This window comes from Eschrichtius robustus, chromosome Y (assembly GCF_028021215.1).
Source record: "Eschrichtius robustus isolate mEscRob2 chromosome Y, mEscRob2.pri, whole genome shotgun sequence".
Lineage (NCBI taxonomy): Eukaryota > Metazoa > Chordata > Mammalia > Artiodactyla > Eschrichtiidae > Eschrichtius > Eschrichtius robustus.
This window is the reverse complement of record NC_090846.1, coordinates 3,298,292-3,321,997: the sequence shown is the minus strand read 5'-3', so window position 1 is coordinate 3,321,997 and position 23,706 is coordinate 3,298,292. Positions and strand designations below refer to the sequence as shown.

At 40.6% G+C, this 23,706-nt stretch overlaps 2 protein-coding genes across 3 annotated transcripts in view; one reads left to right on the top strand and one right to left on the bottom strand.

Annotated features, from left to right (window-relative positions):
* Positions 1–526, bottom strand: part of LOC137757636 (gamma-taxilin-like) — a 51,328-nt gene extending 50,802 nt beyond the window's left edge. Inside the window, exon 1 of one of the 2 annotated variants that reach the window (XM_068534236.1) lies at positions 386–526. The gene's annotated coding sequence lies outside the window, so the exon portion shown is untranslated. The other variant, XM_068534235.1, reaches the window with a different exon arrangement.
* Positions 527–11,301: 10,775 nt separating this feature from the next.
* The window catches only part of LOC137757639 (BCL-6 corepressor-like), a 110,325-nt gene continuing 97,920 nt past the window's right edge, over positions 11,302–23,706 (top strand). The window contains exon 1 of the mRNA XM_068534241.1: positions 11,302–11,345. Within this exon, the coding sequence (XP_068390342.1) occupies positions 11,316–11,345 (30 nt within the window). The 5' untranslated portion in view covers positions 11,302–11,315. The remainder of the gene's footprint in view (positions 11,346–23,706) is intronic.

The window sequence follows — 23,706 nt, the reverse complement described above, 5'->3', positions numbered from 1 at the left end:
CCCCAACCCACAGCGGTCCCCTCCACGCCATTTATTCCGATTCCACCTCCTCGCCCCACACACAAACGTCCTACTATCGGCACCCTCTGAAGAAAGCGGAATGTTTGTCCCGAAGCTAAAGTAACCGAAGAAGGTGAACAGGAAAACCTGTAAAAGGTAATACTCTCCCTCACACTTCACCCCCGCCACCCCGTGGAAAACAAGACAGACCTGCTGCTGGTTGCGCAGTCGATCGCGACGTCCGGCGTCAACCGTCTCCTTAGCCCCTGATCCGCCGGCACTTCCCGGCGCTCTTTATCCTACCTGCGTCGCCAAGAAGTGACGGAAGCACTTAAACCCGCACCTTTGACCCAAAGGACGGAAGCTCGCAAGGCCTATCTACTACCTTCCAAGCCTCAGCGGCCAGTCGAAGATCCGGCGCTCTCCACGTGACTGCTGGATGTTTGCCTCCAGAGGATTGAGTGAGATGGGGGAGGGGAGCATTGGAGGCCGAGCCGGGTTTCAGGGCCAAAGGGCAAACAGAATGCCCTAGTGACTCTGCGCGGAAGAGGATAAAGAGTGTAGAAAGAATTGCAGGTCCTAGCAAACTGTTACGTCATAGTTTGCAAGCCCAGATTGGGTTTAGGGCGGAGCTCCGCGGCATTCTGAGAAGGGAGGAGTGCTTACTGTGCTGCGCCTGCTGCTTAATGGGACTTGTAGTTTTTTCGGGGCGATTTCACGCTAAAGGAACTACTCCGGCAACTTTTAAAGTATTCCACTATTTGAAAAGACAAGAGTTTAGGGTCTAGTGAAAACAGGATTACCTCCTGTTTTTGTTCTTGTTAGGTTATCCTTACTATACTATGGGCCCTACTGGCTATTATTATCCTGAAATAATTGGGGGTAAGAGGCGCTGCAGGCATACCTTGTTTTATTGCACTTCACACATATTGCATCTTTTTACAAATTGAAGGTTGTGGTAATCCTGCATCCAGCAAGTTTATTGCCACCATGTTCCAACATTATTTCCTCACTTCCTGTATCCTGTGTAAAAAAATTAACGAACAGAAACCTCAGTTAAATAGGATTGGGTGACCAGAAGGGAACTCACATCTTAAGACCACGGCAGACCCTTCCCCTCCGCCCCCCACTCCCCGCCCAGGAAGAAGAGAGTCCTCTTCTTGTCAAGGACTCAGCCAGTGAGAACCCAAGGACTCTTGTTTGCTACCGCCCTCCCACCTTCTTTCTCCTCTCTGCAATAGCGTTCTCCTGCGGTGGGGGAGTTACATGTGGCTTGCCCACTGTTGCGGGTCCTAAATTGCAATTCTTTGCTGATCCTGAAAAAAACCCATCTGTGCTGGAGAAATAACTGTGAGTCTATTCGTTTCAGCTAAATACTCAAACAATTTCAAAATTTTTCATTATTACATTTGTTATGGTGATCTGTGTTCAGTCATCTTTGATATTACTACTATAACTTGCTGAAGGCTCACATGATGGTTAGAATTTTTTAGTAATAAATTATTTTTAATTAAGGATTGTACATTGATTTTTATATGTAATGGTATTGCACACTTAATAAACTACAATATAGGGGAAACATAAGTTTTATACACACTGGGAAACCAAAAAAAAAAATAGAGCAAGTGTGTGACTCGCTCTGTTGCACTATTCACTTTATTGCAGTGGCCTGGAACAAAACCAGCAGAATATCTGAGATATGCTTGTACTTTGCAAAAAGCAGAGGAGTATTATCTTTCAGAATTTGAATTTTCCAGCTCCAGCACCTGCCCAGGGTCCTGCCCCTTCACCAGAACTTTCACCATTGTTTACATGTCCTGAGTTAACGTGCCTTGGAGGCCGCACCCTGTTCACCCTGTTCAGTAAAGGCTGCGCTGCATCCTTTACTGCAAATTTGCAGAATTCATTTATTACATTGTGTCTGTGTTCATGTTCCTTGTATATACAAGAACATGTTTTGCAAATAGTGTTACTTCTTCCTTTGCCAATCGGGATGCCTCCAGTTACTGTTTCTCCAGAGTTTGGTGCTCAATTGTTGAGGAGTTTGGAGGGATGCTTCAAGCGAAATAACTGGAACATAACTTTACAAGGCAAGAGTTACCCAACTGTTTTAATAGGCCAGAGAACTACATATTTAGTCCTTAGTTTGGTAAAGGTAAGTTCCATAGCCTCTTGCTTGGTGAAGGAGATGTCAGGGAAAGTCTTGAAAAAGAACTCCTTTCCACACTCTCCCTCCCCACTCCCCCACACACCCACCCCCGAAAGCAGCCGTCCTCCCCACCATCTATCTAGCTTCTGGCAGTCAGTTATCGCTAGACTACTGGGGATCTTCCTACCTTATTATACCATTACACTGACTCCTTCATGGGCCCCAATGTGGGCAGTCAAAACCGCATCTCTGGGAGCCAGGGATCCGAAGGAAAACCCCAGCTCTTCAGTCTAGGGTAGGGACAGCTAGTTCTGAGTTCCTTACTCTTGCACTGCTTCCCCTTACACCCGTGGCCCACGCACATATACACACTGTGTGTGCTGCGCCCAAGGAGAAGTAATGAGGAAGACTGCAATGCCCTCCTTCCAAAGTGCAGCGTGCTGGTAATTAGATCAAAGCCGGCTCCCATGATCCCTCCAAAATGGTTGCGGTGGTTAGCAGGAATTTGTGTGCTGGCTGTTCAGTGTTCCACCACGCCCGCAGGATCTGAGGAAGGGTCTGAGTAGTAATGCCCGCAGCAGGATGGGGATCTCTGACGGTAAATCCCTATTTCTGAGATTGCCCTTTCAACCAGTACTCAACGCTACCGTAGTTTCTACTAGTCATTTCTTGCACTGAACGCAGCCTACTGCTTTCTTGAGCCTACAGGTGCTTGGTGTTCAGTGAAAGAGCATCTGTTTCACCCCTAAACCCCTGAAGCTTACTTTGTAGTTTGCAAAGACAGACTAATGCCCTGCCGAGTGGAGTTAAACAGATTCACACCCTACCCCAGCAGGCCACAGTCTGTGGTCCGCTGCTCTAATGACTTCCAAACACAGAAAATACAGATTTCTCGCTGGACAGGAGATAGTGGAGCCAGTGTTGCAGACATTAGAGAAGCTCCTGTGTCCCTCAAGGCAGACCCCAAGAGTTTTCCAGAACCTGAAACTCTGGCACTGTAATCTTCTCCAGTGATTAAATGTTTCTTTATGACTTCCTTCCTTGGTGTGGCTCTTCATTCCACAGAACTGGAATAAACAGATGTGCAAAAACATGCAAAACTGCACTCTTCGTGCGAATACTTGTCTCTCAGGATTCCAAAATATGGCGTGCCCTGTGTCTCCATGCATTGTTTTTCACTCAGGGTCATGGACAAATCCAGGACACACAACTGGGTTTCCACCCAGCCCGGGCAAAATCTAAATTTACTGGGAAGGAGAGCATATACTGACAAGACACCTATGCCTCCTGTTCCCATTCATTTCCCATGGGAATTATATCTATCACAGGTATTCCTCCACCCACAACAGGACTAATCCTGCTGTCCCTCCAGGAATTAACTCCCTCACAGGCCCAAAAACTATTGCAACAGTCCAGAGGGTCCGTCTGCAGGAAAGCTTTAAAAATTGTTCTCCCTGCATTAGGTGAACAGAAACAGTTGGAAGACACAGTTCCTGCATTTCCAGGCTGTGGAAGGAGCTGCCTAAAAATGTGTGCTGCTGGGACTGCCTGGGCAGAGTATCGTGTGGATCTCAAGCATACAGAACTCAGAAAAGGATGCAGTATTTACTGATGACATTGACCTTTACAGCAGGTGGGAGCAAAAGGAGGCTAATTTTCCCTGGCTTCTGACCAAGGTCAGTGAGTAATACTAGCTTCCTGAAACTTACCTGGTGAGACTTCTTATATATGTGATATGTAATATGAGACTAATAGCTTCATCCTGCAGAATTCACATGTGTTTCTGATGACCAAAAGATAGAATATGTTAAAGCACTTTGTAAACATGGCCTAACCTCTCCCTTTCACTGTGAATAATATTTAGTCTCCCTTCTCCTTGAAAAGGCATTCATTTCCTGATTTAAAGAAAGAAAAAGAAAAAAAAGGTAAAAGCCTTTGCAAATCCATGTAGGAATGTAAGAGATAAAGAGAATCCAAAGCAATCTAATATTTTGAACCTCTCTCTGTTACATTACTTCCAATTAAGTTTCTCAAGTAATAAGGACATGGGGATAAACAAAAAGATTCCTGATATCTTCAATGTAAAACTAAGCAATGTTTACATTACATTCTTCCAGGTTATAAAATTCTATCCTTTGTCTTACAGCAATGCAAAATTCTTCTATAGACAGATAAATGAATTCTCTGAAGTGGAATTTTCATACTTTCCCCTACATGTACTAGCCAAAAAATGCCCATGATTATCAACAAACCACTGAGAGCTAGGAGGAAGTCATGAAACAGATTCTCCCTCAGAGAAAGCCCACAAAATGAACCATCCTATCAATCCCTTCATTTCAGACATCTAGCCTCCAGAACTGTGAGGGAATAAGTTTGTTGTTTTAAGCCACCTAATTTGTGATAATTTTTTATAGCAGCCCTTGAAAAAGCATTTACATGTGTTTCTCAACATTCCTATACTCCATATTAACAAAGTGCTTATTTGACTTCTCTTGTGTACTGTTTATAGTACCTCACTGGTACTCTCATTTATAATATAACCACAATCTTTAATGTGTTTTTTAGTGTATTTGTATGAGTTATGACTTTGCCCTTTAAGTCCTTTGACATAATTATTCTTAAGAGTTGGGGGTAACAATGACATATTTTGCAGACTCTCAAGGGACCCCAAATAGCCAAAAAACTCTCTAAAAAGAAGAACAAAACTGAGGAACTCATACTTTCTGATTTCAAAACTTAACCAGAGAGCTACAGTAATCAAAACAGTATGGTACTGGCATAAAGACAGACATAGAGACCAATGGAGTAGAATAGAAAATCCAGAAGTAAGCCCTCCCATTATGGTCAAATTATTTTTAAAAGAGTGCCAAGATTATTCAGTGGGGAAAGGATAGCTGGATATCCACATGAAAATAATGAATTTGGACCCTTGCCTAACACCATCTACAACAGTTAACTCAAAATAGATAAAAGACATAAATGTAAGACCTAAAACAATAAAACTCTCAGAAGAAAACATAGGGTAAAAGCTGCACAGTATTGGATGTGGCTACTACATCTTGGATATGACTCAAAAGGCACAGACAACAAAAGAAAAAATAGACAAATTGGATTTCATGAAAGTTAAAAAATTTGTGCATCAAAAGACATCAACAGAATAAAAAAGCAGAAAATATTTGCAAATCATATATCTCTGATAAGGGCTTAATATTTAGTATTCAAGGAAAACACCTAAAACTCAACAACAAAACCAAATAATCCAATTAAAAAATAGGCAACGGACTTGAATAGCCAACTCTGAAGGATTTTCACAAATTTCAATAAGTTAGTTGTGCATGGCCAAGTGAAAAACAGTGGTGTAGAAGATGCTGGATCCAAATTAAAGAAGTAAAGTTGTGAACAAACATTTAAAATAAAATAAAAACTAAAATTACTACTTTACACACTATATAGTTATTGCCTAGTATCATCCAGCAAAGCATTAAAAGACAGAAAAATGCAACAGAAATTAACTCATAGTCAATTTAACCAGGGTTTTCTTTGAACCTAAAAATATAGAAAGTGATGACACTGACAAAACTCTTGAACTTCCTCGTATAATTGTATAAAGTATACAATTTCTGAATTTAAAAAAGTTCTTCACAAAAAATAAAAGATTTAAATTAATTGCACTTACAGAAATAAATTTAACCTAGTGAAGACTGAGTGTCTCATTTGATTTGAAAATTTTCCTATGCAATTCTTTGATAGCAACATGTATAATAAGCATATATTTCTAGCACCTCTCTTTTTATAACATGGAAGAACAAATCTCTGTAATTTTTAAAGAGACATTCTAATATCTGAAAGATAGTTTTAAGTGTTAAAGATATTCTGAATTTTTTTCTATGCTTAAGGTATCTTTAGAAGGCAAAAGTCAGAAATATTATCTAAGCAGAATTGGACATGATTAAAATTAGTTTTTTTGATATCTGATAATAAATGCTTATCACCTATTTAATTAAATTGACAGTAAAAATATTTTAAAATAAACATGCACGTAACATGGCTGTAAATAAAACAAGCTCTTCTGTAAGTGATGAAATATTTTGTCTGGTTTTGTTTTTCCTAAATAATAAAATAATAATAAAGTCAACCTAAAGCACAGAAATTATTCTGGTAAGTCACAAATCTTTACCATTTAGGCAAGTAACACAGAAAGTTAAGAAAATCCTTTCATATTGTAGGCAAACACATTAATCAGTAAGACAAAACAAGGAACCCCATGAAGACAGAGCAAACATTGCCAAAAAAATCATTAACACTTCTTCTCACGTTCAGGTAATATAGACCAATGCAGGTAAAATTCATTTTCCAAATTGTTTGGAAATATATCTTTTTATATCCTGGAAGAAATTAACATTTTTCTTGAATATGGAGATGTTTTCTCAGTGGGTACTCAAGATCAAAACAATTCAAGTTGCTATTTGCATAACATCTTACGTATGTTAACCCATGCAATATGTTTATTAGTGCTATTTTAAAATGAGTCAGCAGGGAATTCCCTGGCAGGCCAATGGTTAAGACTCCTCACTTCAGCTGCAGAGGGTGCAGTTTGGAGCCCTGGTCAGGGAACTAAAATCCCACATGCCTCGTGGTGCAGCCAAAATAATAATAATAATAATAATTTAAAAAATGAGTCAGCAATAAAATTACTATTTCATTATTGATAATTATAAGTCATGTAAAGAAAAATATTTTGGTGTCTTCAATAAGACTTCAGAGTGTAACAAGATCTGGACACCACCACCAACAAAATAATAAAGACAACAAACCGTTGAAAATCTGAGTTACATTGTTGGAATGAAATAACTATTTTGCCTTGAAAAGCATAAACATGTACAATTTATTTCTCTTCCATTGTTGCTCCTAATATATAAGATACTCTATCTTACTTAGAAGTAATCTAGGAATTCAATAAATAAACATTAACCTACTCAGTTTTCTAACAGTTCAACATTTTAAGATACCTAAATATCTTGGAAAATAATCATCCAACTTACAAATTACAAAATATGATTACTGTTGAAATCAGTTTGTCATAACAATGATTCAATTTGGTTTAAAAAACAGATTTACTTTCTCTGTAAGCCTAAACATTAAATGGAAATAACTTTAGCTTACTTATCAGTAAACCTGGAAAAAGAATACCTAAGTAGGATAAAATGTATGCTTGTATTTTACTTAGCAATTATTAATCAGAGAAGATAAAGTTGTTTTTATTGAAGAAAAATGGTTAGTCTCATTTGAAAAAAATTTGACCTAGATTTGTGAATTTGGATCTTTAAGATTCTTCTGAGTTATTTCCTACAAGAATAGCATTTTTTTCCTAGCACAGTTACATTTTAAGGAGCTTCATTTTATTTTCTGGATATTTAGAAATATTCAATTCAGAATTCCTTTGTTTCGTATTCTAAAAAATTACAAACACAAAATGAGAGGTACCTTCTGAATTACAGAGAGACACTGGGACACAGAAAACAAAAGTTTGTGTCTTCAATTAAACCATTCCAACTACAAGAAAAGTTAAACATAGAAACTAACAGGCAAAACACTCATCATTCCGAATATCAAAGATCTATTCTCTTGCTCCACAGGATGAAAAATTCTTAATTGCTTTGAGCTCAAATAGACAGAGATTAACAAATTAGATTCTTTCATCTAACCAGATGTACATAAACCTCTAATTGCTTTACAGAAAACATCATCTGATCAGATTATACAATTTAAGTCCCCATCATTGCTACCTTTAATGGGAGATAATTTCACTATCATAAATGAGCTAAAGCCGATTCAAAAATAAACTCAAAATTAGTACAGGGGAAAAATAGAGAAACTAAGAGCACACAAAATTGAAGTCCTATTATAGCTTGAAATGCACGTGTGGGAGCTTATAAAAGATGTGTGTGGCGTTGAAGCGTCCACTTCCCACGCAATTGAGTTTAACTTGCTGTGTCAAGCTGGAAGCCATTGCACAATCTTCCAAAAGTGTTTTGGAAAACTTTATTTTTAAAGGGCAGTGTAACTGTGACTTTCAGAAAGGCTTGGGCAACTAGGTGATACCTGCAAGCATTGAAGGAAGGAGTTAAGCCAGTGGGTTTGAAGATGCTGTCTCCAACACTAGAAGTCCTTGTGAGGACAATCTATGAAATTAGTGGTTATCCTGTGCAGCAGCCTTCTGAGTTATCCGCACCTTATTGTCACGGAGCTTTTTACAACTGTGCAAAGTGTAGACAATTAAAATGAACCAACAGTACCTGCCCCTTTTCCTCCCACTTCTATCTGCCTATTTTTCTCTTCTCTGATCCCGCAACCCCCTTTCTCCAAAAAACTTGGAGTTTTTATGTTGCTGAGAGGTGGAATGCCTGCGAGTAGGTTAACCCGTTACCGAGAGGACGGATTAATTTGACATATTAAAAGGGACGACTTTCAGTAAAGGGTAAACCATTCCCTCTCGGCTTTACCCAGGCTGTTGATCAGCTGCTGTCAGGGAAAGATCCCTACCCTGGGCTCTTCACGCACGAAGCGATCCCCTCCTACCCCACTAGCTTGTTTCTTCCCTAACTGACCGACCCAAATACCAAGAAAGCACTGTCTGCTCTTGCAGATAGTGGCTGCAGCCCAGGGCTTTGTCCCCCACCACCTCCTGCCCCAGGACGCGGCCGCCCCTTGTAATTACTCCCCACGGCCCACTACCAAGCCAGCTCAGCCTCTTAGCAGCTTCTTGTTTGGGCTTCGCGTCCGGAACTGCAGGCGCAGAAGGCCCTGCTGTCTGGAGCCTCGGGCGGTTCCTTGAGGGGCGTTCGCCAAGTCCTACACAGCACTCACCAGGATGCTTCCCTCTGAGCCCTACTCCTGGTCTTCATTTAACAAGCCAGCTGTGCGCTTCTTCTCAACTCCTCTCCTCCGGGCTTTTCGGAGAACATCCGAGGTTTAGAGGAAGTTGGAGACCTCCAGGGGAAAAGGGGGCAAGCCCTCGCTCTCGTTCTGAGCTTCCGAGGCGGAGGGGGGCGCCCCTTGGAGGGTGGGACAGAGCCCGGGTGTCCTCCCTCTTTCTTAGGCGCGGGAAGGCCGAAGTGAGGGGGTGGCTGTCGGGGGTAGGACAAGGAGATGAAGAGCAATAGAGCTCCGGGTCTGCTTTTGCCAGTCCCCTTAAGGGCTCCTACCCGCTAGGGTAAAACTGACCCGCCCCCTCGGAAAGGCAGAGGCAGAGCAGGCAAGGGGACTTATCTGATTCGTGGTCAATCCTCAAAAGAGACCAAACACCCCTCAGACTTCAGACTGTCCCCCACCTTCAGTGTGAGTGAGCTCAGTGGACCTTTGCTTACTCCACCCTCCCCGGCTTTCCAAGGTTGAAAACTGTTAAGTGTTGGCTCTTGGAAAAAAACAGTTTAAACACCTGTTGGTAAAACAAATAGCTTACTTCATTATTACCGCGATAAGAGACTTCACTATCTCAACAGGTCCCGAAGTATTGGTAGGAATTAAAGAGGGCTGGAAAGGACAAAATTGGTATGCATTTTTGAAGATTTCACTTTTCAATTAACACTGGTTTTTTTCAATTGGCAGTAGCATACTTGGTTGGTTAGTAAGGGGTAAAGATCTTAACACAATGCAGCGTAGATTGGTACAAAGATTGGAGGGTTTTCACGGAGGATATTCAAAGAGAGTTGGGGGATATAAACTGTGGTTTGATGCATCAGCAGAATAGTCTTTCAGCGACTTTCATTAATAAAATTTATTTGACATTTTTATCTTCCAGGCAACTTTCCTGAAATACTGAAGTATGTTGAAGAAGAAAATGAAATAATAAAACCTGAAACATGAAACTATCTTCGGATTTTCACCATGAAGCCTGATTCTAGGCCATTCTTAAGGTGTGTGTGTCTGAGCAGTGTTGTGCAGAAAGCACTACTTTGAGTTTACTCGTGACTTTCTCCCCAGTCCCTCCTTACTAGTCCAACAATTCCTGCCGCATACCCAATTGCTCCGCAGTAGCTGGCATCGTCGTTAAGTTACCACAGCCGTGGCTAAGTAGTCTCCACTACGTCACAAGGTCGGCTAATTAGAACTTGCTCTGTACCTTCGGGCTCAGTCGCGCTGCTAGGTTTCCAGCTCGGTTAACCTTACCAGCTTTCCCTCCACCCTGTGCGCCGGCCTCTCTCCCAGGTCTTCCTCTAAGCTTTTCCCCTTCAATGCGTGCCTCTTGACCCCTGTATCGCAGTCAACTGCCTTTCCCCAGACTGAAAAGTTTTGTAATTTCCGAGGATAACAGCCAAGTGCGTTCCTTGTTTCCCCCTGGCGGAGAGGGGGAGAGAAAGAAAGAAAAAAGAAAAGAATATTCAGTAGGGAAGTGGGACGCATTGACTCCCTCTCCACCCCTTAACTTCCTACACTCCAATTTAAAACTCTCTCTGTTTTGCTGGTGGTAGTGCTGGTAAGTTTGAAGGAAAGGATCCTCAGGGCCGCTGCTACGCCTCACTTCTAGGCTATTCCTCCTGCCTAGTATGCTCAGCGCCCCATTCCCAGGATTCTGAAGTGCTTCTCTCTTAGGACAGCGACCGACAACCTCGCCTTCCCCTGCCCCCTTTTCTATGCGAACGTGCTGCCGCTGTTTGCTTCCTTTCTGGGTACCAGAGGAGCCCTGAGCGACCTGGGGCTGTGGTCGGCCCCCTATGCCTCCAGGCATATCAGAAAGTTAAACCTAAGTGCGATGGGCAGCATGTAAATGCCACAAGTGCTCCGAGAGAACTCAGCAAGAGCCCTGACAACCACCTTGCGTTCTATTCATATTGTCCTAAGGGGAAAGTTTATGGAAAGAACATACCCAAAATTTGTCCAAAATATTAGGCCCATTACCTGTTGGGTGTGTGTTTATGTGGGTGCACCACTGTTGTCTACTATCCCTGGGACTCTGAGAACAACTATTTTTGAAGCTTAAAGCTACTTTCAGCATTGTTGTTGTTGCTTTTAACTCCTTAAAAACAGGAGTGTGTGTGTGGAAGGGGGTTGGAAGAGGGGTAAATGGAACCTCTCTTGAACAAAATGTACATGTTTACAGAAAAGATTGATTTTTGCACCACTGTTGGTTCTCTAAATTTACACAGATTTGAAATTGCTCAGAGGAATGAAACGCTCAGAATCCCTACAGATCAATGTAAGTGACTACTGTAATTTGCATAGTTTCTGCACATATACATTGCTCTTGTTGACTTTTTTTTTTAACATCTTTATTGTAGTATAATTGCATTACAATGGCGTGTTACTTTCTGCTTTATAACAAAGTGAATCAGGTATACATATACATATATCCCCATATCTCCTTCCTCTTGCGTCTCCCTCCCACCCTCCCTATCCCACCCCTCTAGGTGGTCACAAAGCACCGAGCTGGTCTCCCTATGCTATGAGGCTGCTTCCCACTAGCTATCTATTTTACATTTGATAGTGTATATATGTCCATGACACTCTCTCACTTCGTCCCAGCTTATACTTCCCCCTCCCTGTGTCCTCAAGTCCATTCTCTACACCTGCATCTTTATTCCTGTCCTGCCCCTAGGTTCTTCAGAACCAATTTTTTTTTAGATCTCTTATATATGTGTTAGCACACGGTATTTGTTTTTCTCTTTCTGACTTACTTCAATCTGTATGACAGACTATACATCCATCCACCTCACTACAAATAACTCAATTTTGTTTTTTTATATGGCTGAGTAATATTGCATTGTATATATGTGCCACATCTTCCTTATCCATTGATCTGTTGATGGACACTTAGGTTGCTTCCATCTGGCTATTGTGAAAAGACCTACAGTGAACATTGTGGTACATGTCTCTTTTTGAACTATGTTTATCTGAGGGTATATGCCCAGTAGTGGGATTGCTGGGTCGTATGGTAGTTCTATTTTTCGTTTTTTAAGGAACCTCCATACTGTTCTCCATAGTGGCTGTATCAATTTACATTCCCACCAACAGTGTAAGAGGGTTTCCTTTTCTCCACACCCTCTCCAGCATTTATTGTTTGTAGATTTTTTGATGATGGCCATTCTGACCGGTGTGATTTGCATTTCTCTAATGATTAGTGATGTTGCGCATCCTTTCATGTGTTTGTTGGCAATCAGTATATCTTATTTGGAGAAATCTCTATTTCAGTTTTCTGCCCATTTTTGGATTGGGTTGTTTGTTCTTGTGATATTGAGCTGCATGAGCTGCTTGTAAATTTTGGAAATTAGTCCTTTGTCAGTTGCTTCATTTGCAAATATTTTCTCCCATTCTGAGAGTTGGTTTTTTGTCTTGTTTATGTTTTCCTTTGCTGTGCAAAAGCTTTCAAGTTTCATTAAGTCCCATTTGTTTATTTTTGTTGTTATTTCCATTCCTCCAGGAGGTGGGTCAAAAAGGATCTTGCTGTGATTTATGTCATAGAGTATTCTGTCTTTGTTTTCCTCTAAGAGTTGTATAGGGTCTGGCCTTACATTTAGGTCTTTAATCCATTTTGAGTTGATTTTTGTGTATGGTGTTAGGGAGTGTTCTAATTTCATTCTTTTACATGTAGCTCTCCAGTTTTCCCACTTATTGAGGATGCTGTCTTTTCTCCATTGTATATTCTTGCCTCCTTTATCAAAAATAAGGTGACCATATGTGTGTGGGTTTATCTCTAGGCTTTCTATCCTGCTCTCTTGATCTATATTTCTGTTTTTGTGTCAGTACCATACTGTCTTGATTACGGTAGCTTTGTTGTATAGTCTGAAATCTGGAGCCTGATTCCTCCAGCTCCATATTTCTTTCTCAAGATTGCTTTGGCTATTCAGTGTCTCTTGTGTTTCCATACAAATTGTGAAATTTTTTGTTCTAGTTCTGTGAAAAATGCCATTGGTAGTTTCATAGGGATTGCATTGAATCTGTAGATTGTTTTGGGTAGTATAGTCATTTGCACAATGTAGATACTTCCAATCCAAGAACATGGTATATCTCTCCATTTGTTGGTATCATCTTTAATTTCTTTCATCAGTGTCTTATAGTTTTCTGCATACAGGGCTTTTGTCTCCTTATGTAGGTTTATTCCTAGGTATTTTATTCTTTTTTGTTGCAATGGTAATGGGAGTGTTTCCTTCATTTCTCTTTCAGATTTTTCATCATTAGTGTATAGGAATGCAAGAGATTTCAGTGCATTAATTTTGTATCCTGCTACTTTACCAGATTCATTGACTAGCTCTAGTAGTTTTCTGGTAGCATCTTTAGGAGTCTCTGTATATAGTATCCTGTCATCTGCAAACAGTGACAGCTTTACTTCTTCTTTTCTAATTTGGATCCCTTCTATTTCATTTTCTTCTGTGATTGCTGTAGCTAACACGTCCAAAACTATGTTGAATAATAGTGGTGAGAGTGGGCAACCCTGTCTTGTTCCTGATCTTAGTAGAAATGTTTTCAGTTTTTCACCATTGAGAACAATATTGACTGTGGGTTTGTCATAGATGGCCTTTATTACATTGAGGTAACTTCCCTCTATGTGTACTTTCTGGAGAGTTTTTATCACCAGTGTGTGTTGAATTTTGTCAAAAGCTTTTTCTGCATCTATTGAGATGATCATCTGGTGTTTCTCCTTCAGTTTGTTAATATGGTGTATCACATTGATTGATTTGTGTATATAGAAGAATCCTTGCATTCCTGGGATAAGCCCCACTTGATCATGGTGTATGAGCATTTTAATGTGCTGTTGGATTCTGTTTGCTAGTATTTTGTTGAGGATTTTTACATCTATGTTAATCAGTGATATTAGCCTGTAGTTTTCTTTTTTTGTGACATCTTTGTCTGCTTTTGGTATCAGGGTGATGGTGGCCTCATAGAATGAGTTTGGGAGTGTTCCTCCCTCTGCTATTTTTGGAAAAGTTTGAGAAGGATACGTGTTAGTTCTTCTATAATTGTTTGAGAGAATTCGCCTGTGAAGCTATTTGGTCCTGGGTTTTTGTTTATTGGAATATTTCTAATCACAGTCTCAATTTCAGTGCTTGTGATTGGTCTGTTTATATTTTCTATTTCTTCCTGTTCAGGGTCAGAAAGTTGTGCTTTCCTAAGAATTTGTCCATTTCTTCCAAGTTGTCCATTTTATTGGCATAGAGTTGCTTGTAGTAATCTCTTGTGATCCTTTGCATTTCTGCAGTGTCAGTTGTTACTTCTCCTTTTTCATTTCTAATTCTATTGATTTGAGTCTTCTCCCTTTTTTTCTTGATGAATCTGTCTAATGGTTTATCAATTTTGTATATGTTCTCAAAGACGCAGCTTTTAGTTTTATTGATCTTTGCCATTGTTTCCTTCATTCCTTTTTCATTTATTTCTGACCTGATCTTTATGATTTCTTTCCTTCTGCTAACTTTGGGGTTTTTTGTTCTTTCTCTAATTGCTTTAGGTGTAAGGTTAGGTTGTTTATTTGAGATGTTTCTTGTTTCTTGAGGTAGGATTGTATTGCTATAAACTTCCCTCTTAGAACTGCTTTTGCTGCATCCCATAGGTTTTGAGTCATCGTGTTTTCACTGTCATTTGTTTCTAGGTATTTTTTGACTTCCTCTTTGATTTCTTCAGCGATCTCTTGATTATTAATTAGTGTGTTGTTTAGCCTCCATGTGTTTGTATTTTTTACAGATTTTCTCCTGTAATTGATGTCTAGTCTCATAGAGTTGTGGTCAGAATAGATACTTGATACGATTTCAATTTTCTTAAATTTACCAAGGCTTTATTTCTGACCCAGGATATGATGTATCCTGGAGAATGTTCCATGAGGACTTGAGAAGAAAGTATATTCTGTTGCTTTTGGTTGGAAATTCCTATAAATATCAATTAAGTCCAATTTGTTTAATGTATCATGTGTTTCCTTATTTATTTTCATTTTGGATGATCTGTCCACTGGTGAAAGTGGGGTGTTAAAGTTCCCTACTGTGATTGTGTTACTGTCGATTTCCCTTTTTATGGCTGTTAGCATTTGCCTTACGTACTGAGGTGCTCCTATGTTAGGTGCATAAATATTTACAATTGTTATATCTTCATCTGGGTTGATCCCTTGATCATTATTTAGTGTCCTTCTTTGTCTCTTGTAATAATCTATATTTTAAACTCTAGTTTGTCTGATATGAGAATTGCTACTCCAGCTTTCTTTTGATTTCCATTTGCATGGAATATTGTTTTCCATCCCCTCACTTTCAGTCTGTAAGTGTCCGTAGGTTTGAAGTGGGTCTCTTGTAGACAACATGTCTTGTTTTTGTATCCATTCAGCCAGTCTATGTCTTTTGGTTGGAGCATTTAATCCATTTACATTTAAGGTAATTATTGATATGTATGTTCCTATTACCATTTTCTTAATTGTTTTCGGCTTGTTATTGTAGGTCTTTTCCTTTTCTTGTGTTTCCTGCCTAATGAAGTTCCTTTAGCCTTCATTGTAAAGCTGGTTTGGTGGTACTGAATTCTCCTAGCTTATGCTTGTCTGTAAAGGTTTTCATTTCTTCGTCAACTCTGAATGAGATCCTTGCTGGGTAGAGTAATCTTGGTTGTAGGTTTTTGCCTTTCATCATTTTAAATATGTCCTGCCACTCCCTTCTGGCTTGCTGAGTTTCTGCTGAAAGATCAGCTGTTAAGCTTATAGGGCTTCCCTTGTATGTTGTTTGTTGTTTTTCCCTTGCTGCTTTTAATATTTTTTCTTTGTATTTAATTTTTGTTAGTTTAATATGTCTTGGCATGTTTCTCCTTGGATTTTTCCTGTATGGGACTCTCTTTACTTCCTGGACTTGATTAACTATTTCCTTTCCCATATTAGGGAAGTTTTCAACTATAATCTCTTCAAATATTTCTCAGTCCATTTCTTTTTCTCTTCTTTTTCTGGGACCCCTATAATTCGAATGTTGTTGTGTTTAATGTTGTCCCAGAGGTCTCTGAGACTGTCCTCAATTCTTTTCATTCTTTTTTCTTTATTCTGCTCTGTGATGGTTATTTCCACTATTTTATCTTCCAGGTCACTTATCCATTCTTCTGCCTCAGTTATTCTGCTATTGATTCCTTCTAGAGAAATTTTAATTTCATTTATTGTGTTGTTCTTCATTGTTTGTTTGCTCTTTAGTTCTTCTAGGTCCTTGTTAAACGTTTCTTGTATTTTCTCCATTCTATTTCCAAGAATTTGGATCATTTTTACTGTTATTACACTGAATTCTTTTTCAGATAGACTGCCTATTTCCTCTTCATTTGTTTGGTCTGGTGGGTTTTTACTTTGCTCCTTCATCTGCTGTGTGTTTCTCTGTCTTCTCATTTTGCTTATCTTACTGTGTTTGGGGTCTCCTTTTTGCAGGCTGCAGGTTCATAGTTCCTGTTGTTTTTGATGTCTGCCCCCAGTGGTTAAGGATGGTTCAGTGGGTTGTGTAGGCTTCCTGGTGGAGGGGACTGGTCCCTGTGTTCTGGTGGATGAGGCTGGTTCTTGTGTTTCTGGTGGGCAGGACCACGTCTGGTGGTATGTTTTGGGGTGTCTGTGTCTTTATTATGATTTTAGGCAGCCTCTCTGCTAATGGATGGGGTTGTGTTCCTGTCTTGCTAGTTATTTGTCATATGTTATCCAGCACTGTAGCTTGCTGGTCGTTGAGTGGAGCTGGGTCTTAGCATTGTGGTGGAGATCTCTGGGAGAGCTTTCACCATTGATATTACTTGGAGCCGGCAGGTCTCTGGTGAACTAATGTCCTGAACTCGGCCCTCTTGCCTCAGAAGCACAGGCCTGACACCTGCATGGAGCACTAAGACCCTGTCAGCCATATGGCTCAGAAGAAAAGGGAGAAAAAAAGAACGAAAGAAAGAAAAATAAAATAAATTAAAATGAAGTTATTAAAATAAAAATAGAAATAAATTATTAAAAATAAAACAATTAAAAAGTAATAAAAACAAGAAAGAAAGAAGAGAGCAACCAAACCAAAAATCCAACTCACCAATGATAACAAGTGCTCAAATCTATAGTAAAAAAAAAACAAAAACAGAAAAATGACAGACAGAACCCCAAGACCAATGGTAAAAACAAAGCTATACGGACAAAATCACACAAAGAAGCATACACATACACATTCACAAAAAGAGAAAGGAAAAAAATATATATATATATTTATATATATATATATATATATATATAAAAGGAAGAGAGCAACCAAATCAATAAACAGATCTACTAATTATTATAAGTTCTAAATACTAAACTAAGATAAACATAAAACCAGAAACGAACTAGATGCAGACAGTAACCAAGTCTACAGTTGCTCCCAAAGTCCATCACCTCAATTTTGGGATGATTCATTGTCTATTCAGGTATTCCACAGATGTAGGGTACATCAAGTTGATTGTGGAGATTTAATATGCTGCTCCTGAGGCTGCTGGGAGAGATTTCCCTTTCTCTTCTTTGTTCACACAGCTTCCGGGGATCAGCTTTGGATTTGGCCAGCCTCTGAGTGTAGGTCACCTGAGGGCATCTGTTCTTCACTCAGACAGGACTGGGTTAAAGTGGCAGATGATTAGGGGGCTCTGGTACACTCAGGCTGGGGGGAGGGAGGGGTACAGAATGTGGGGTGAGCCTGGCGGGCAGAGGCCAGGGTGATGTTGCACCAGCCTAAGGCACGACTTATGTTCTCCCAGGGAAGTTGTCCCTGGATCATAAGACACTGGCAGTGGTGGGCTGCACAAGCTCCTGGGAGGGGTGGTGTGGATAGTGATTTGTGCTTGCACACAGGCTTCTTGGTGGCTGCACCAGGAGCCTTAGTGTTTCATATCCATCTCTGGTGTCCGTGCTGATAGCCACAGCTCCCACCCATCCCTGGAGCTTATTTAGGCGGTGTTCTGAATTCCCTCTCCTTGGCACCCTGAAACAATGGTATCTTGTCTCTTAGGCAGGTCCGGACTTTTTCCCGGACTCCCTCCTGGCTAGCTGTGGCACACAAGTCCCCTTCAGGCTGTGTTCACGCAGCCAACCCCAGTTCTCTCCCTGGGATCTGACCTCTGAAACCCAAGCCTCAGTTCCCAGCCCCCACCCTCCCCAGCGGGTGAGCAGGCAAGCGTCTCCAGCTGTTGAGTGCTGGTTGGCACCGATCCTCTGTGCGGGAATCTCTCCATTTTGCCCTCTACACCCCTACTGCTGCACTCTCCTCCGTGGCTCCGAAGTAGATGTGTTTCTGATGTATTTGTGGGGAGGAAGGTGATCTCCATGTCTTATTCCTCTGCCATCTTCAGGATGACTTTTCTGTTGATTTCTTTTCAAATCTCCGAGAAAGATGAAATTTTGTTTTTCTGAAGGTTTTCATAAGAAATCTCAGACTGGACATTTAAAAGCCTCTAAGTCTAGGAAGTCAAATTCAAGAACTGCCATCAGATTTTACTTGCAGCACTTATGTATTTCAGTGAATTCCTCTATTTTTGAGGTTCCCAATACTCTAAGATCATTGGGTCGGCCAGGAAGTGACCCTTCTTACTAACTGTACACCTAGACCCTTTAAATCAGGTACCCGTCCAGTTTTCCCAAGACAGCTCTGTGAGCACTGAATCCACAAGGTCAAACTTAGTTCCTTGAAAGTGCCTGGTCATATCTTTTTGTGTCCTTCCCTGCTGGATGCATCATGCCTGGCTCTCTGGGGAAGAACACACAGATTGAGTGGTGTTTTCTTTTAGACTTTGAACTGTAAGTTTGACCTGTGGGCAGTAGTTCCCAGCCCTGGAAGATTTTTCCTGGATTGATTTGATATTAAATTAGTATCATTTAAAAATATGACATTCTAGGCAAGACCTTGGTTGTCTACAGTGCTTCCAATTGTATCTTATTAACAAGAAGGACAGGTTCTTATCAAACCTATGCAAATAACTATATTGCCATGAAAATAAGAATACTCAATAAGAGATTCCAATGTTGGACCCTTCAGAAAGGTCAGGCAGGGAGAGTGAGCTATTCTTTTTAAGTATTTCATTTCAGTTTACCAAAGCAGAATAAATCTACTAAATTGTTTTGAATTATAAATAGCTTAAAAAGAAAGAGAAAGGGCTTCCCTCACAACCAAAAGTAGAGCCTCAAAACAATATCAACAATATTCCCCCATCAGTTCATTCAGTCCTGTGTATTTAATTCATGTCCTGTTAGATCTTGGGTTAGTTGTATTATGAAACATTTTCTCTACTAAAAAGAGTGCTGGAGATCTTGATTCTGTCCATCAATATGACTGCAATATTGTCTAAACTATATTACCAGAAGCCTACCCAACAATATATTTGAAGTGGCAATAGTTTGAATAACCATGGGGTCTGAGACAGTCCTTTCTGTGGAAGACAAAGTATTCTGGCCTGTAGCTGATTTCAAGTACTTTCAATGAAACAAATAAACAGCTATCTACAGACAGACATCTAAAGGCTTAAAATGGTTGTGGTTAACTTATTACTGATGATTTTCAAATGTGAAAAATCTGATAAGAGCTTATAATGAGTATTGCAACTGATAAAGAAATTTGGTTGCTTCTGCAGCATATAAAACAAAGCTAACTCATAAAAGTTTTGAACAAAATGTCTATAAAAAATAATAATATGGCTACTTTCAAATAAGGAAGTACACAATATATTTGACACAAAAATAAGCAAAAGTTTTACAGTGGAAAAATCTTGACATAAAACATAAATCTAAGACAATGTGCATACTATCCAATGGATATAACAAAAATATTAAGGCTATACCAAGAATATGTTAAGAATATACCAAGAACATCAAATGAAGAATATCAGTAAGTCTGAAAGAGATCATAATCATCTGTAAATAAATAAAATTCAATAGGTAAATCTGACATGCAACCCAATTGAAAACCACTGGCCTAAAAGATGCTATACTCAATAGAAGAAATAGAGTTGTGGGACTTCCCTTGTGGTCCAGTGGCTAAGGCTCCATGCTCCCAATACAGGGGGCCTGGGTTCGATTCCTGGTCAGGGAACTAGATCCCACATGCTGGAACTAAGAGTTCAAATGCTGCAATTAAAGATACTGCATGTGGCAACGAAGATGCCTCATGCCGCAATGAAGATCCCGCGTGCTGCAACAAAGATCCCATGTGCTGCAGCTAAGACACGGTGCAGCCAAATAAATAAATAGATATTTTTTTAAAAAAAGGAAAAGAAAAAGAAAAAGAAATAGGGTTGTGATCAAGTTAACACTGAAAACACTAAAAACAACTGAATATGACTATTAATGCTGTATTGTTTTTGTCTAATATCAGTCAAAGTAAAGGACATGAACAAATCTCTAGGAGCTTTGTGTAAATTATACAAATTCTGAGCCATTTATATAAATAAGATTTTCCCTATTGAAATTTAACATAGCGTAGGCTGAGCATCCCTTCTTATTTGATAACACTTTCTATCATATTGACGGTGAAGTTGAACAAAAAACAAGGAAATGAGCCCATCAAAACTGAGTAAACTTTGCTAGGATAAAATCTCTGAACATATCATAGCTTTTCAAAGTCAAACAAAATTTGCTTTCAAAATTTTTCCTTCACTGTTTAAAACTATCTGGAACAAATTAACATTTTAGGGTACATTATAGAGGGTGTGCCTCTCATGGCAGCGACTTCAGACACTTTGCTTTTGGTGCAAATAGTGGGGTATGGAGGAGGAGGACATTTGTAGGAAGTCTCAGAGCTTAATAGTGGCACCTCCTCAAAGTTACTGGTAATGACAAAGCAGTCACTCACTATATAGCAATATCTGCCCTAGAATTTTCTTTCCTCTGAGGGATGTTTTTCAGAGGTTCTTGTTGGTCCCAGAGATGAACTTCACAAAAATAGGTGAACCCCAGGCTTAAAATACCTAGTGCACTTACAGGCTGCTAGGCCTAAAAGTAAGTGAGAAGGGGATCTGTAGCAGTCTGAGGCTATTAGCTTTACCTGTTTGTGTTCAGAGAAAAGTGGCATGTTCTTTCTGTTTGATAGTTTTCTGACAATCATTACAGGACAAAGAGTCCTAGGTGTATTGACTGTTATTTCCCAATACTTCTTCCCTTTTAGCTAACATTTATTATTTCCCACACTATTGCCATGAGTTTCTGAGGTGATTTCTTAATGTATTATAACCAGGGCAAAATTTCCAAAGTCAATCCTTACTGCTTTCAAGCGATGGTAAAAGAAGGGAGTCTATAAAATTAATAATATTATATGGTGTCTAGGATGACACTTCAGTGGGTTTTTTAGCATCTGGAATCCTTAGTTCCTCTTCTTTCTCTGGAGCAGAAAAAAATAATGTCTCAGATGTGTTTATTCTCCTTTAGATGTGCCCCATGGGTATATGAGAATCTTGCTTCTGTTTAAGAGCAAGGAAAAGTATGTTTTTAATGTTTTCATTATGAAGAAGATAATTTGTGTTTTTGTCTACGTAGGTAGTTATTTGCAAGCGGCATTATAATCTCGCTTTTCTTCCCTGCGAACTAGCCTTTTTCTACTGGATTCCGTTATGGCAAGAGTGTCTAGCCACCTGAGCTTCTTGTTTGTCTTACTTCTATCATCTAGCTATCACCAGGCCGCAGGACAGTCTGTGTGGTTTCCCAGTACACTGGCAGAGAGATTTTTTTTTAAAGTGTGAGAATAACATGTGTATGTATTAGGGTGGGTGCTTCGAGCAGAAGAAGGAAAGCTGCAGGTTTCATCCCAGGCTGCACCGACTGGGAGAAGTTATAGTTAGGAAGAGGTGATTGTGATCACCTGGGGAAGGTAGCGGAGGACCTGAGATTGAAGGGTTCTTCGGACATTATATGGTTCCTACTTACTCAGACAGGTGTCATACGGGTCTCTTTCCATTGCCAAGGGACCCACAGATGGAAACTGATTGGAGTGTACATGTCTTGAACTGCAAAGTTAAATAACTTGTTAATCAAATCTACCAGGGCGGAGATCCGAGCTTGAACTCTCCAGGGGGGGAGCTCGCGCCTGTAAACTTCACATTAAGTTTATCTCTGGCTCAGGGAGGGGGAGGGAAAAGAGCGGGACGGATCAGTGATGACCACCCCCTCCGCAGCAGATCCCAGGGGAGTTGGTGTCCTGGTCCCCTGGCGTGGTTAAACTGGGCAAGCTAGTCAGCGCCTGCCTGCACGCCTCAGCTTCTCGGTTTTTGCGGCTGGCACTCTTGCATTTGTCATAGGCCCTCTCTGGCTCTCTCCTTCCACTTTGTCTTGCTATCAGCCCCTGCCCTGCCATTACCAGAGTCTGGTGTCGACCTACAGTGCTCTGCCACACCCAGTATGTCCTCGCTTTAACACCAGCTTACTGTTAACAGCATTTGTGGCCTCTGTACTGGACTGACTTTCCTCAGCTTGGGCTCACCTCAGCGTCTCTCTACTGTGGAGAATTTGGGCACACGGTACCGCCACTGGCCTGAAAGTTCGCGGGACCTGTTGGCCCGGGTAGGAATGACAGAGGTGTGTGTGCGTGTGTGTGTGTAGGTGTACGCGTGCACAGGATCACAGACATTCTCGGTCAATTACCGGTAGCGTTGGGGGACATTTGCCAGACTCCTGCGCTTGGGAAGGAGGCCAGCCGGAGGCCTGAGAACACCCTCGGCTTCCGTGCTGGTGAAGAAATCCTTCCCAGTCCGCAGGGAGTTCTCTCCTATCCCCTGTACAGCACACTGTGAGCTTTCGCGGCGGAAACAGCGTCCAATTTTTTGAAAGTAAACTTGCCGCGAGGGGTTAGGGAGAGGATGTGCAAGAGTGTCTGCCCGGGGAGGAGGGGAAGGCTTGTGTCAAGTTTCAGACACTAATGACATTAGGTGGCTGTGTCTATATGCCGAGTCCCCGGGAAGGGCAGTCTGCGCTGAAAGCTCTCGAGGAGGCGGCAGGCAAGGGCACAGGCAGGGGCTGCACTCCTACGCTTTCTAATACGCCCGCTTAGTGAGCGGCTGAAGTGCGGCCGCTGAATGCATGTGGAGTGCGTCATATGTGCTTTCCATGCTTGGCGACCGACCCCTGGCGGCTCTGCTCTGTTTGCTTTCCAAAGGCTTGCATTGCATTTCTGTCCTTTATTAGTTCCAGCAAGCCTTACAAATAGGCCTGATTTATTTTCCAGACAAAATGCCTCATTTGTGAATAAGAAAAATTAGAAAGTATGAAAAGAAGGGGCTTGAAGTTATATTTTAGCAAGTAGACCAAATCAGATTCTCAGCTTTTTCAGTATGTTGATTTTTTCATGTGGAAAGCTGGCCACACTGGTCAAGAGATCCTTTCTCCTTCCTTCAACCTGAGAACCTGGCAATGATGAAATGAAATGAACCGTATCTACCCAAGAAAGACAGTAGCAGGATTTAGGGGTGAAAAAACCCTGCAGAATTTGGGGGTAAAAGCTGGTCACAAAAGCAAAAAAGGCTCAAGTCCTAGCAAGTCAACTTTGAAGAACAAAGTAAAAGATCCTTTAAAAGTTTGTTCAGTAAATAACCTTCATTGGCAATAAAATGAACAAGAAAGATGGAAACTCTGGCTTAAGACACTGAAAATATAATAA